The 15,372-nt window shown below is 31.6% G+C and overlaps 1 protein-coding gene across 2 annotated transcripts; it reads left to right on the top strand.

Annotated features, from left to right (window-relative positions):
• Window positions 1-6,317: 6,317 nt before the first annotated feature.
• On the top strand, window positions 6,318-13,433 carry LOC112516870 (ubiquitin carboxyl-terminal hydrolase 4-like). Of its 2 annotated transcripts, XM_025124107.1 has the most exons (6): window positions 6,318-6,735; window positions 8,342-8,458; window positions 9,668-9,766; window positions 9,858-10,046; window positions 12,098-12,279; window positions 12,825-13,433. In XM_025124107.1, the coding sequence occupies exons 1-6, from the start codon at window positions 6,619-6,621 to the stop codon at window positions 13,228-13,230; spliced, it is 1,110 nt and encodes a 369-aa protein (XP_024979875.1). In that variant the 5' UTR covers window positions 6,318-6,618; the 3' UTR covers window positions 13,231-13,433. The 2 variants fall into 2 exon arrangements, with proteins under 2 accessions (XP_024979875.1, XP_024979876.1); XM_025124108.1 differs by lacking the exon at window positions 9,858-10,046.
• The last annotated feature ends 1,939 nt before the right edge of the window (window positions 13,434-15,372 follow it).

Here is a 15,372-nt window from a genome sequence, read left to right as displayed (position 1 = left end):
ATTGGGGGATAAACGAGAGCGTGATACATGTCTCATTCATCATGAATAATTTACGTGAGTTTTTTATAATATCCATGATGAGTGTTGCAACATTTACGACGAATGATACATCATTCATGATGAATATCATGTGAACCTCCTTTGAAATATGGTTGTTGCCAACGTCAAAAGTATTTACAGACAAAAGTATTCGTTTATTGGGGAAAAATTAATATACTTCTAATGTCGAATCAGGATCAACTAGGACATAAATAAAGCATTAGGTCGAACTCTTTCTTTGGTTTCGAGATAATCGTGATGAATAGTCATCGACTTCGGGGAAAGGCTAGAAGAATGGGACCCATAAAAGAAAACAAAGATTTTATAAAACTAAAACGAATATATAAGCATAATAAACAAAACTGTATCAGAATTCGAACATTCCTAATATGAAGAATTGAGTACTGGTCAGATGCACGAGAAGTAATTAGCAAATTGGTGACATCTTCTGCATTTGGAGATAACGACTTTATTGTGTTTTAGTAGTATCCGACCTTAACTTAGTTTTTATGTAAGACTTGGTTTACCAATTGTTGAAGTTGAATTTTAGTTTTTTTATTTGAGGTAATTCAAGTATTGGATTTTATCCTTTATTTGATATAGTATTATAAATTTTAAATTAGTCGTTCTTTCTAAAATTGAGGGTGTTACAAATTACAGTACCTCAATCACCAAAACATCAATTATTTGCAAAGAGGTTGCCAGTAAAGATATAGAGAGGTCGTTTAGGGTACTCAAATCACGTTTTGCTATTAGGAATGGCAACGGGCCGGGTTCGGGTCGGGTATTTGTATCCCCTCCCCGAAACCGATAGCTAAAACCGTCCTCGTAACCGCCCCGATCCCCGTTGGGGAGCCCGTTAAGGGTAAAAATTCTCTTTTTCACCGTTGGTTATAACCGAACCCCAAACCGATCTGGAAAAAATTACAATAATGTTAATTTTCACAATTAAAAGTAAATTACAATTTTTTTAAATATGTAAGTTTAAATGTCTCAAACATAATTGAACCAGTTACAAACAATATTAGATTACAATATAAAACTAAACAGAAATTCAAACATTATACAACTAAAATCACGATTTTAGACAAATAAACTAGACTTTTTATGGGTTTTATTTGGGTTATTGAAGTAAAGTGGATACAAATCCTTTAAATTTTAATGTTACTATTTTCTTTTGAGGATATTATATATATATATATATATATATATGTGTGTGTGTGTGTGTGTGTATATATAAATTAAAATTAATATATATACAATCGGGCCGGGCTGGGCCGGTGATCACCGTCCCCGTCCCCGATAAAATGTCCCCGAACCCAGCCCTAAAGTTTCGGTTTTCGGTTTTCATCATTGGTGTCGGGTTTATTTTGCCATCCCTATTTGTTATTATTATTTGTGGGTCATTTCGCATGTGGTGCAAAAAGATAATTGGAGAAATAATGAGAGCATGTACAATCATGCACATCATGAAGATGAATGTCGTGTTTATATTCGTCAATTTGATGATATAGACGATGATGTTAATTTTATTATAATTAGGGGTGCTCATGGATTGGGTTGATCGATCGGTTTAAAGGCATTGAACAACTCAACTTAATGTTTTCTGTTTGAAAAATCTCAACCCAACACAAATCAAATATCAACTTAACCCAACCTAAACTGTACGGGTTGGTCGGGTTGATTCTTTAATACATCAAAATATTCTCCTAAGTCCTAACCTTTCATATATTGTTTTTTCTACTCATAATTCCTTCTTCGTCATCAATTATCTGGTACAACTTATTCATACTTCATAATCTTAAGTATATTGTATTCAACTATTTTTCTCAATTTGCATATATGTGTTTACGGTTACTTAACATATATACGGATAAGTTATGTTGAGATGAAGAAGAGAATGAAAGTATATGTATATGGAGGGTAAGTGATGGTGTAATTGTCATATATATATATATATATATATATATATATATATATATATAGGGGTCTATTCAAAGGAGAACTGAGTTGTTTGTGGTAACTGTGTGAACCAATATTAATCACAAATCAATAGATAAATTAGGAAATTTATAAATTTGGTAATTTTAAATTAAAATCTTAATGCAAGGATATTTTTGGTATTTTAAAACTCTCCTCTCTCCTCTCTTCTCTCTTCGGCCACCGTTTTTCGGCCTCCGGCCACCGTCCTCCGGTGATACCACTATGATACCACTGTGATACCTAAAAATATTGACTATGTTAAACAAAAGATACATTGTGATACCTAATCATATATAAGATGCATAGTGATACCACTATGTTACATCTTCGATCGACCACACAAACGACATCAATGTGATACCCAAGCACATATATGATGCATTGTGATACCATTGTAGTATCACCGGAGGACGGTGGCCGCGGACGGTGGCCGGAGGACGGTGGCCGGAGAGAGAAGAGAGGAGGGAGGAAAGTTTTAAAATACCAAAAATATCCTTACATTAATATTTTAATTCAAAATTGCCAAAATTATAAATTTCCTAATTTATCTATTGATTTGTGGTTAATATTGGTTATCACAGTTACTACAAATAACTCAGTTCTCATTTGATTAGTCTCATATATATATATATATATAGAGAGAGAGAGAGAGAGAGAGAGAGAGAGAGGCGGGTTAGATTACAAGCCACCTGATTCGTGAAAATTATGCAAACCATTCTCGATCAATAAGAAATTTTCGTTTTTTATTCTTTAATTTTAATAAGTAAGGATATAATTGTCAATTTACTGTATAATGGTTAATATTGGAAATGATTTAATTATTTTTAAATATGGAAACGTAAATATAAAATTTGTTGACTTGGAAGGTGTAAATCAATTGTTTTTAAATATAATATTGGAAATTATTTAATTATTTTAAAATATGGAAACGTAAATATATAAACCGTTTATATGAAAGGTGTAAAATCAATCGTTTTTAAATATAAAACGGTGAAACAATGAAATAATTGCATACAATGAAGATGACAGATTAATACAGTTTCATAATGTGAAACAGATTCATACAGTGAACCAGATTCACGTGTGAATAAATATTGTGAAACAGATTCATACAATGAAGAAATACATGTTCATCTAGTTAAGAAATACAGATTAATACAGTGAATCAGATTCATACAGTGATGAAATAATGTATTTCATTCAGTGAAATAGTTGCATACAGTGCTGAATCCATACAGTGAAATACAGTTTCATTCAGTGAAATAGTTGCATACAGTGAAGATGACAGTGATGATATACAATTTCATACAGTGAAACAGATTCATATGGGTGATTTGCCGATTTTGCCCTTTTTTTAATTAAAAGTTAAACTTTTTTTTAATTTCCTAATATAACACTATTTAATCTTAACCATTGATCAAAAAAATGGATGCATGTGATTGGTTTGTGAGGTTTTCACAAATGATGGTGGTTTGTAATTGATCACTCATCTCTCTCTCTCTCTCTCTCTCTCTCTCTCTCTCTCTATATATATATATATATATATATATATATATAAAAACTTAAAAAATAATATTAAACATAAGAAATAAAATGATATCGTGTTCATCGGGTTAGATTGGACTCAAATGACCGTAATTCAATTCCAACTCAATACCTAGGGTTTGAAGATTTTACAACTCGATTAGATATCAGATTGCTTCAGATTAAGTTATGTCGTCTTAGGTTAGGTTGGATTGACCACGTTGGTCCGGTTTTTGGGCAACCCCAACTATATTTATTCCTCAAATATTTCATATCATACTTCCTAAATACGAAAACTATCTCCAAAATCACACACAAGTATGTAATAGACCAACCAATCATTGTTTACAATCAGATTTGGTTAACGAGATTTGACGAAGGTTCAGATAAAAAGATGATGACGATTAATGTAATGTTTTCACTTTGTATTTTTTTATTATTTGTTTTAACATTTAATAAATGTTACGTGTTTGTCTAATATAATTTTTTCGTTTTTTATTAATAAATTAAATGTATGTGGATTGATTAAAATTATACGAAACATTAAAACATTAATTTTTTTATTTACAATTATAAACATTCATTTGTTGAATAATTTTTTTTTACAAATTAAATTAAATATATTATTTAATTTTTTTTATTTTACTTTAATATAATTATTTAATTAATAAATTATCTGGTATTAAGTTATAGTAAAAAAATTTAATAATAGCATTGTTGTTACTTGATTAAAATATAGTTTTTTTTATAACTGGTGGTTGTCTCTAAACCATACGATGCCCTTTTTTCTGAAGCTTGCCCTTTAACATCTTCCTCCACACCGTTCATATCTCTTGTCTTATTGAAGTCGGTGCACCTGCTCGTCTACGTCTTCTCATCGCTCACTCATCGACTTTATATTTGGTATGTTCTACAAACCCCAAATCCAAATATTTAACAACTCACTCTTTCTCACACACTCAACGATACGAAATCCTAAATTCTTGACAGTATTCGTCAAATTCTCTTGAATGAGACGAAGAAATTAGATTTCAACTTTCTTAAGGTAAAATCAAGAAAAAGAAGTCGAGGGGAAAATGACACATGTATGGCGATGACACCAAGATCAACGGAGTCGATGAACTTGGTGAACTTATGACAGTTGTTTTTAACACGAAGAAGGAAGTTGTTAGCATTCCAAGTCAGGAGCTTAGGGGGTTCTTTCTTTTGGGTGTTTTCATCACCATCTTCAACTGGTGGTGTGTTTGTTTCAACATCATCGGTTGACGATGGTGAAGAAGAAAAAAGAGTGGGTTTCTTAAAAGAAGCATCTTTTTTGCACTGGTTAAAAGAATCGCTTCATCCTTTGCTTCTACTGGTCACCAGTCCACATAGGTTGCTTTTGCTGGTTTAGAGAGTTTGAATCAATGAGGATTGGAGTGGTAATCATTCAGACTGTTCATTCATAACAGTTACCAAACAATGATATTTCATTTTGCGTTGTATCATACATAGCCTGTTAATCGGTCTGACCACTTAACTATTTGCATCAAATCATTCGTCAACTGCCAAACAGCCATATGGTGTTAGTCCAAGAAACCATTGTTCTAAAAATAAAAACTACCTGAACCGAATTCATAATTAATTGAATGCAAGGTGATGTTTGTTTTTTAAAAGATGCTGAAGTCTGAAGTGTTATTTCACTTCTGATTTATAAAAGGTGGTGCTGAAGTCTGAAATCTGAAATCTGAATCAATAAGACTGTTTGTTTTTATAAACTGATAAACGTCTAAATTTGTTTAAATTTTCTATTTTACCCATTAAAAAAATTATATTGTTGAATTTATAAATAAAATTTCTACATTTTCACATATTTATTCATCATCATTACGAAATTTAAATCTAAATTATATAATTAACATTCGTTTAAACGAAAATAGACCATCAACGTATTTATCACATTTAAATCCTATAAAAATATATCAATTAAGAGACGCAATGATTGATTTGGTAAGAATTGATTGACAAAAATGATCGATTAACGTTAATCGATTGAGAAACGCCGTTGTTGGGGGTTTGAAGAACAATAAGAGACAAATAAGAGGTTGAGAGGACAAAAAGACATAAGTGTATCTGAAAAATTGAAAAAAACAAACTGTCTAAATTAACTGTCTCTTAGCTAGACTAGATGGGTACTCGCACAATGCAGCGAGATACATATTGATTTTAATATTTAATTTTATTTTTTATTTCAGTCGATGTTATAATATGGTCTTATGTGATTTTGAAAAAACGATAATGTTTTTATTTTTTAATAAAATATAAATATGAAGATATCATAAAATTTTGACAAAAATTTATCGTTATTAGTATCAAATTAACCATTTAAAGTTCTTATTTGTGTGTAATATTTTAATTTAGTTTAGGTTCAATAACGAAGTAATTTATATTTGGTTTAATAATATAACTTTCTTATAAATATAATAATTAATTATTTTGTTATAACTTAATAATTATCTTAATTATGATAATTATATTTTAGTTTTTTTATATTTTAAAATGAAATGTTTATTATCTATTTGACTATGTTTATTCGTAATTAGTTACACGAATTCAAACATTAAGTTTTAATGAATTGTAATTATACGTAATTGTAATCTTGAATTTTAAGTAATATACATCAATATACAGTATGTTATACATAAAAAATGATTTTTGAAAGTTTTTATAAAATGTTTTATAATAGATAATAATATTTTTAATATAAGAGAGTCAACTTGAAAGAATCAAAGGGGTAGAGAACTGTTTGATAAAAAAAAGAAGAAAGAAAACTCGATCAAACTGTTTCTGATTTCTCACGCCTCTCTTTGAAATATCCGTTTTCCAAATATAAACCCTAATCGATCGCTTATCAAATCTTTTGTTTTTCTGCGATTTAAATGAATACATCTACATATTACCTGAAGAACCCTAGGCAATAGCTTAACGAAATTATTTTTGAATTCCAATATTTCTCGCTGAGATTTCTGGATTCGATTGAAGGGGTTACGATTGAAAGAAATAGAGGAATTCTGGTATTTGGTGGATGGTCTCATGGGGGCAACGGGGTCTAAGCTCGAGAAAGCTCTAGGAGACCAGTTTCCTGAAGGCGAACGATATTTTGGATTAGAAAACTTCGGTAACACTTGCTATTGTAACAGTGTCCTGCAGGTTCCATTTGATTTCTTCGCTTTGTTGTTTTCGTTTTGTGGTTTTTATTTGATGAATACAATCTTATTGGTTTTAATTACTTTGGTGTTTATATAAGGATTGACTTGATACTTCTTGTGGCTATTTGGAGTTAAACTTCATCAATGGAGCATGTTAATTGTAGTTCAATTGATCCACTAAACTAGAGTGTCTTCTTCTGATCAACTTTATACCGTACGTGAAATGCATATGGACTTCAGTTTGGGTCAATTTCAATTGTCAGCTTTACTTCTTGGTTGATTTTTTTACTAAAAGGGGCAGTTTTAGTTCTGTCTGCGTAGTTCTTGAGAATTCTTTGGTTTGAGAAGTTATTTCATCACTTATTTGGGTGTCTTGTGATTTTGAGGAGGAAAGGGGTGATCAGGTTGGTACTTGAACATCTTGTTAAATGGCAGAATTATGATTTGAAAGATATATTGTTGGATTAGCAGCTATCATCTGTTTTAACACTTGAGAATCTGTAAACCTCACATTCAGGTAGTTGATCTGTGATCCTTCAATTCTTATGTGAAAATGTGCTAAAACCCAGTTTCAATAACCCTCAAAAATGGTCGACACCTTGACTTAGGGGTTGTTTGGTTGGTTTTCCATTAAGTCCTGTATGAATCTGCGGCTGTGTGGATTAATAGGGTTTTTTCATGGATGGAAGGAATGTGTTTTTTAATTTTGAGGGGCATGTTTGGAAAAGACTTGGCTTTCTGCATGAAGCGCCCCTTATAAGCTTACTAAATAAGCCACTACCAAACAATTACTTATAGCGGACCAAATAAGTTGCGAGCCCCATTAAGCTAATTAAGCTGCTAAAATAGAGGCCCTTACTCTTATGTGCTTGACAATACTCTAGCTTTTTATAGATCGCATTTGACTATTTTCTGTGATTATAACAAAACACTCTCTACTTTATTCTACTCAGTCATTCTGTCATACAACGTGCTATATTTTCTCTTAGGTCGTAATGTAAATTATAAACCATGCTTTAAATTGGCTGTGCAAATGCATAATCAATCCTGATTCTTTGCATTAAATTGAACTAGCATCCCGACTAGCTGACTATCCTACTTTGTATGATTGAAGATGTAATGCACATTGAGCTGTCTTCTTGTTATTAAGCCAACACTGGCTAAATATCGTTGAGTGGTTGACTTTCCAAATTGGTGTGCTTGGCTGTTCGTTTCAAACAAACAATCATTCTTTGCAAATTTCCAAGAAAAACACTACACCTAACAAGAATGAGGGATGGTTTTGGACAAATTCTGTGAAGTACGAGATTGTTTTGCGTTCATATTTTAAAATTTGTCACTCACCATTTTCGCAAACGGTAGTGCTTTTTGGGATTTTTGCAAGAACGATAATTAGTTTACAACTACTATGATTCAAAAAGCCAGTCACTCAGTTGCTAATTAGTTTAGTACCATTTTAAAGATATTGATCCTTGTCACTTGTCTCAATGAGAGTGGAAAAATCTTTGGAGGAGCCTAGTAATTCATGCTGCTTGCTATAAATTCACTTGAACTTTGATCTAACTATGTAGTTGGTGCTCTCATATGGTTTTTTATTTTGTTTTCAGGCTCTATATTTTTGTGTTCCATTTCGTGAACAGCTACTTGAATATTATGGAAATGTTAGAAATCCAGGAGATGTAGAAGAAAATCTTCTTACATGTTTGGCAGAACTGTTTATGCAGGTACCCGATTTACTTAGCAATATGCTTAGTGCTAGTTCTGGTGTTTTGTTAATTAAATATCATATTATATACAAACATGATAACATGCACACACACACACACACACACACACACACACATATATATATATATATATATATATATATCTTGTGGATGTGGTATATGGGTAAAGTTGTTCTGAAGAAGATAATGTTCTTTTTCTTTATCCTTCTATGAGAAAGCTGAAGTGGCCAGGGATATATTGCATTTTAAAAGTATGTAAAAGCATGTCTATCTAAAATTTAAACTTGGTTTTCAGTATCATTGCTAATGCAGGTAGTTTTTTTTTATATATAGCAGATATGAATATCTTATATTTTAGCTTTAAGGGTTAACATGTCTTGCACCTTCATGATATTCTTATGTTTGTTTTTTTCTGTTTACTGTTTTCTAGTATTAGTTTTTCTTTTCAAACACTCTTCGTAATTTAGCTTTTTGGTCCCAAGTTCTTCCCAACTTTTCAATTTCTTCGAACTTTTTTTATAAACGTCCTGAAGCACCGAGGTGGCGAGGTCTTCACTTAAACCTTCAAACACCTTCCGCAAGCTGGTGTCTTCACGAAAACAACCTGCTTTACTCTGTGGGTAGAAGACAGCTCTGCGTGCATCCCACCCTTAGGCCCTACTTTCGAGCGAGACATATATGAGTGTTTGGTTTGGTTTACCTACACTTTGAGACCGTTGACATAAAATTTATTCACCAAGGGCTCGTTCAGTGACCTTTACATTTTCTGTTTTTTGTTGATAAAATTTTGTAATATAAGTAGATATGCAATTTCTGTTTGTTGCTAAAATGTAATTCTGCAAGATTTTTCTTTTTTTTAAATTCAGTATTTAATACAGAAAGATTGGATATAATGTGATTAATGAGGTTTTAAATCCAAATCTCATTTAAGTTAAAAAGAGCCAAACCTGTCTAGAAAACTTGGAAACCCTAAAATGAAGTTAACAGAACCAAATCTTTTTGTTCTCGGGTATCTTTAAAACTGCTAACACTATATTGACACAAAATGGTTGGCAATCTGTTACAGATCTCGTGATTATTGCCATAAAGGTGCCCTAGTTATCATTTGGTTGAATGTTTTCTGATGTTAAGTTATCAGCCTTAAAGCATAATGAGTAATGTGTCCCAAATATTGTAGTTAATGTGGTTTTTTGGTACTTGTATTAGATTAGCACACAAAAGAAGAAAACTGGTGTTATTGCTCCAAAACGCTTTGTACAAAGAGTGAAGAAGGAAAATGAACTTTTCCGTGGTTACATGCATCAGGTATAAGAGACACTTCTTACATCGAATATAAAATCACTTGTTTTTCTGCAAACTTTAATTGTCTGATCTCAGTGATTTAAATTCCGTGTAGGATGCACATGAATTTTTGAATTTCTTGTTAAACGAACTAGTTGACATACTAGAGAAAGAAAGCCATGCAACAAAAGGTACAAAAGAACATTCATCACCTCCTGAAAAGATTACCAATGGGATACATGTTGCTCAGGCCAATGGTGTACGGAAGGAGCCCTTAGTTACTTGGGTTCACAAAAACTTTCAGGTCAGTTTGAAAAACTGATAACTATAACCTTGCAACAAGTTATTACCTTACCATCAATATATACATATAGGGAGGTTCAAATGAGAAGTGCTAAATGTATGAGAAGTAGAGAAGTGATCCTAGCCCTTGGATCAAATGATCAATTTTTTTAAAGGAATGCTAATATGGTAACTTGAAAAAAGCAGCGCCGATAATCACGATCTCATTAACGTATTGATCACTTCATCGTGATCGTCGATGACAACAACGGAAGTCTATTCGACGATACGATCTCGATTCTATCATCGATTTCTCTCGGTTCTTTCTCGATCATATATCGCAATTCTAAGTTATCAAAATTATCAAATTTCTTATTCTTTCTCGATCAAATCTCGCATTCTTTCAATATGAATCTGAATCCAGAAAGTGATCTTGAGCAAGATGTTGATTTTGATCCTAAAACTATAATGTTGTATGTGAATCTAAGATTAATTTGTGAATCAATTAAATAGTTTATATGTGAATGACTTAAAGTAGTTCATATGTGAATCTTCGGGATCATATGTGAATCAATTAAATAGTTCATATGTGAATCATTCAGGCTCATATGTGAATCGGTTAAATAGTTCACATGTGAATCACACTGGTTCACATATGCACTTGTTCGCCGCCTATTTGTAAAAGTTACTAAACTACCCCTTTATCTTCAGCATAGTTGTTACCATGCCACCGACTCCAATCTTGACCGTTAATTTTTTAGTGGAAGGGCTAGGATCACTTCTCTACTTTTCGTACATTTAGCATTTCTCAAATAATCTATGGCTTTATATAGGGTTGGGTTCCGGTGAGAAGGAGAGTTAATGTGAGAAGCATAGGAAGGGATCTCCATCCTTGGATGCACATTAGGATGAGATGCACCAAGGTGCACAAGATAAATCCCTGTATCAAGCGCGATTCATGGGTGGGTGGGTTTGAGATTAAAGGTTATCAAGGATGGAGATCCCTTCTTATGCTTCTCATCTTAACTCTCCTTCTCACATGATCTTTCGCCTATATATATATAAAGGGGTGAACTTAACCCAAGAACTGTCAAAGTTGAACTGAACCATACTGCACTGGAACTGATGCTTTGGAAAGACGATGACCATATGGTTGCGGTTGCTTTGCTATTCTGTCTTTGTCATAGACGGTTTTAGGTTTCTCGGCCACCATATCGCCACTGAACCTAACTGATGTTTAATAAATATAAATGTATATATTTTTTTTAAGATTTATATTATATACTGTAATATAAATTCAGTTATGTAATCTTCTTCCTGTATTAGTAGCAGTCCTTTTGTGGTTCTTGTTTCTTGATTGTTGTAATATATTTTGCTCAGCCTTGCCTCACCATGTCTGTTTAAATGTACTTGCTGTTTGATTGCACACTCTCCTATTTGTGGCTTGTTCTCTTGTCTCTTTTTTGTTTTACAAGTCGGGGTCTTATAGAAACAAGGGGATAAGGGGTGGGAGAAAGGTCTGCGTACATCTTACCCCCACACCCTACCTGCGTTGCATTTACTGTGTTGGTTTGGTTTAGTTTGGTTTTACTTATTTAGTTTATTTTCAATAAAGAAATATGTACCGACCCTAATGGAACAGCAAAAGACACAACTAATCTCTTAAAGGAAGTCGAATTAATAAAAGTTAAAACCGAGTCTCAAATACACAAGCAGCTGTTCAGTGGAAATTATGCTAGTTGGACTTCAATTTTTCAAAATTTATTGGAAGTTGTAATATATGATGCTTTCCGTTGGGCTTATAATCAAAGGCCCCAACCATCCGTCAATCCACTAAGCGATGAAGCTTATGGTCGTCTGAGGCTTCCAACTTCATAAATCCGATAATTTTGGTTCATTTCAATGGACCCATCAAAAAGCAGCCGAACTGTGTTCAGCCCTAGCAATATATGATGCTATCTTCATTTTAAAAGCATCCCCTGGAACCTAGTGTCTGTAATCTTACTTATTCAACTCTGGTGACTTGTGCTCATAGATGGTTTTGTTTATGGGTTCTTGTGGTTTACAATTCAGGGTATACTTACAAACGAAACAAAGTGTTTAAGATGTGAAACTGTGACTGCAAGGGATGAGACGTTCTTAGATTTGAGCCTTGATATAGAGCAGAACAGTTCAATTACGAGTTGTCTAAAGAACTTCAGTTCGACCGAGACCTTAAATGCTGAGGATAAGTTTTTCTGCGATAAATGCTGCAGGTTTGTATGTTCTACTCGATTTTTTCTTATTTTCCTTGGGAGTATGTTTGAGTTCATGAATTATCTTGAAATGACTTTCGAGAAAAAATGTAGATTTTTTTCTGGGAAATTTGGATACTGTTTACTCTCTATGTTATATCTTGACATCACTCAAGAATGAACCCTGAAAAGCTCCATTTTTGTGTGAAGTCTGGGTGATGTTGAGTTCACGAATTAATAAACCGTAAGTGCGTTTAGTATGCAGAACAAGACGGAACAAAAACTCGTTCCACATTTGGCACGACATTAGTATGGGACAGGACCGGACTAACTGGGACAAAAATTCACATTTTTTGTCTCACTAAAATAGATGGAACAAAAATTAGGGAGATGAGACAAGATTAGTAAATCACTAAACTACCCATGTCAAGTTAAAACCTTCCACAATTCATTCACCCACTTGGGTCCCTCTTGCCTGTTCAGTTCCGTCCAGTCATGTTTGCATACCAAACGCACCCTAAAAGGTTAATGGGAGGTTGCTTGACGAGTTTTCTTCTGGTGCCCAGTTTACAGGAAGCACAAAAGAGGATGAAGATCAAGAAACCGCCTCATATTTTGGTTATACATTTGAAGCGTTTCAAGTACATGGAACAGCTTGGTCGGTACAAGAAGTTATCGTATCGTGTTGTTTTCCCTCTGGAGCTGAAGCTGACCAACACCATGGAAGACGCCGATTGTGAGTACTCTCTATTCGCAGTCGTGGTTCACGTCGGCAGCGGGCCCAACCATGGCCATTATGTCAGTCTGGTGAAAAGCCACAACCACTGGCTCTTCTTTGATGACGAAAATGTAGAGATGATCGACGAATCTGCCGTCCAAACCTCATTCGGTTCAGCTCAAGAGTATGCAAGCAACACCGATCATGGGTACATCCTGTTGTACGAGAGCCTTGCTACCAACAACACGAGCTGAACGTTGAATGGCATTTCTCGTACTTTTTTCGCGTCTATTTCTTATGTGTTTCTGTTTTTTGGCATGAAATATAGCATTTTGGATTAGATAAGAAGAAACTTGAGATGGGTTTGATGTACAGTTGATGCTGCTATTTGAGTTCATCTGTTTTTAGTAATAAAGATGCACATGTGAATGCCCAAATGTTCACATATGATTGGAATTTAAACCCTAGATAGGTAGATAACAACCATGGCTGCATGACCTATAGAACGATTTTGGTCCTGTTAATACGTTCATTTAACATTTTCGTGTTGCGGATCCTATTTATCTATACTATATATGCTAGAAGGGTATTTGTGCAATGAATCGAGATACATCTTGATTTTAATATTTCATTTTATTTTTTATCTCAGTCGATGTTATAATATGGTCTTATGTGATTTTGAAAAAGCGATGATGTTTTTATTTTTGAATAAAATATAAACTTGAAGATATCATAAAAATCTGTTAGTATCAAATTAACTATTTAAAATTCATATTTTATGTATAATTTTTTAATTCAAATTTTTTTACTATAATTTAATTTAGGTTTAATAATGAAGTAATTTATATTTGATTTAATAATATAATTTTCTTATAAAAATAATAATTAATTATTTTGTTATAACTCGATAATTATCTTAATTATATTTTAGATTTTAAAATGAGATGTTTATTCTTTATTTGATTATGGTTATCCACAGTTAGTTATACGAATTCAAACAAGGAGCTTTAATAAGTTGTATTTATGTATAATTTACTTGTAATCTTGAATTTTAAGTAATATGCATCAATATACAATACTTCATGTATAAAAAATGGTTTTTAAAAGTTTTTGTCAAATGCTTTATAATATAGCATAGATAAGCACGTAAAGTAGTTATTGTTGAAATTTAAGAGATACCATCGTCTATCCATCATGTACAAATTTTGAAGCTAAACACCTCCCTTTGAAACTTCCACAAATCAAATTATTTTTAATTTTTATGTTACATTTTATACCCTTATAATTAGTTATTTAATTTTCTTTATCTCTTTCTTTTTTATTTTTCATTTTACACCCTTATCTATACTACCTTATAGAACAGCACAAAGTATTGTACATTTTAACTTTAAATTTATATTTTATATCCCTATAATTAGTTATTAATTTACTTTATGTCCATTCCTTTTAAAATTTTCATTTTACAACTTTATCAAATTAACATACATAATCGTATATCAATTAAAACATGTTTCAAAATGAGTTCAATATTGAATATTTTTAACTTAATTATATTATTATATATCATATATACTATGAAAAAATATTTTTAATATTTACACTTTATATTTTTATAGTTATTTATTTAATTTATGGTACATCATTTATTTTTTTAATTTTCGTTTTACACCGTTATCACATTGAAATACATAATTTTATATTAACTAAAATTAGATCTAACAACGAAGTTAACCTCTCAGAAAGCATTTTCATACCCTTTATTCATCTTGTTCATCTTACATACTCATTTTTTAATATACTTTTAAATTTTAAAATTATACTTCATATTCTATAGTTACTTAATTTATTTATTTTTATAGTTTTGTTTTTTCTATTTTTTTTTGTTTTATACCATTATCACATTAAGATACATAATTATATATTAACTAAAATACGTTAAAAAATATGTTCTAATTTTAACAAATTACATCATTATAATCGTCTTGTTAATACTTTCAAAATAAGTTCAATATTGAATAGTTTTTTATTTAATTATATTATTATATCATATATTACTACGAAAAAAATATTTTTAATACTTATACTTTATACTCTTGTAGTTAATTATGTAATTTATGGTATGTCTCTTTGTTTTCCATTTTTCGTTTTATACCCTTATCACATTAACGTACATAATTGTATATTAGTTTAAAAATATGTTTTTATTTTAACAAGTTATATCATTATAAATTGTCTCCTCAATACCTTCGAAATTTATTAATATTGAATTTTTTTTTATTTACACTTTTATCATATTAACATACATAATCGTATATTAAACTAAAATACGTTAAAAAATATATTTTTATTTTAACAAATTACACTATTATAATCGTCTCGTCAATACCTTCAAAATA

This window comes from Cynara cardunculus, assembly GCF_001531365.2.
Source record: "Cynara cardunculus var. scolymus isolate 2C chromosome LG 8, CcrdV1, whole genome shotgun sequence".
Taxonomy (NCBI): Eukaryota; Viridiplantae; Streptophyta; class Magnoliopsida; order Asterales; family Asteraceae; genus Cynara; species Cynara cardunculus.
Note: the sequence above shows the minus strand (reverse complement) of the source record. Positions and strands in the feature narration are given on the sequence as shown.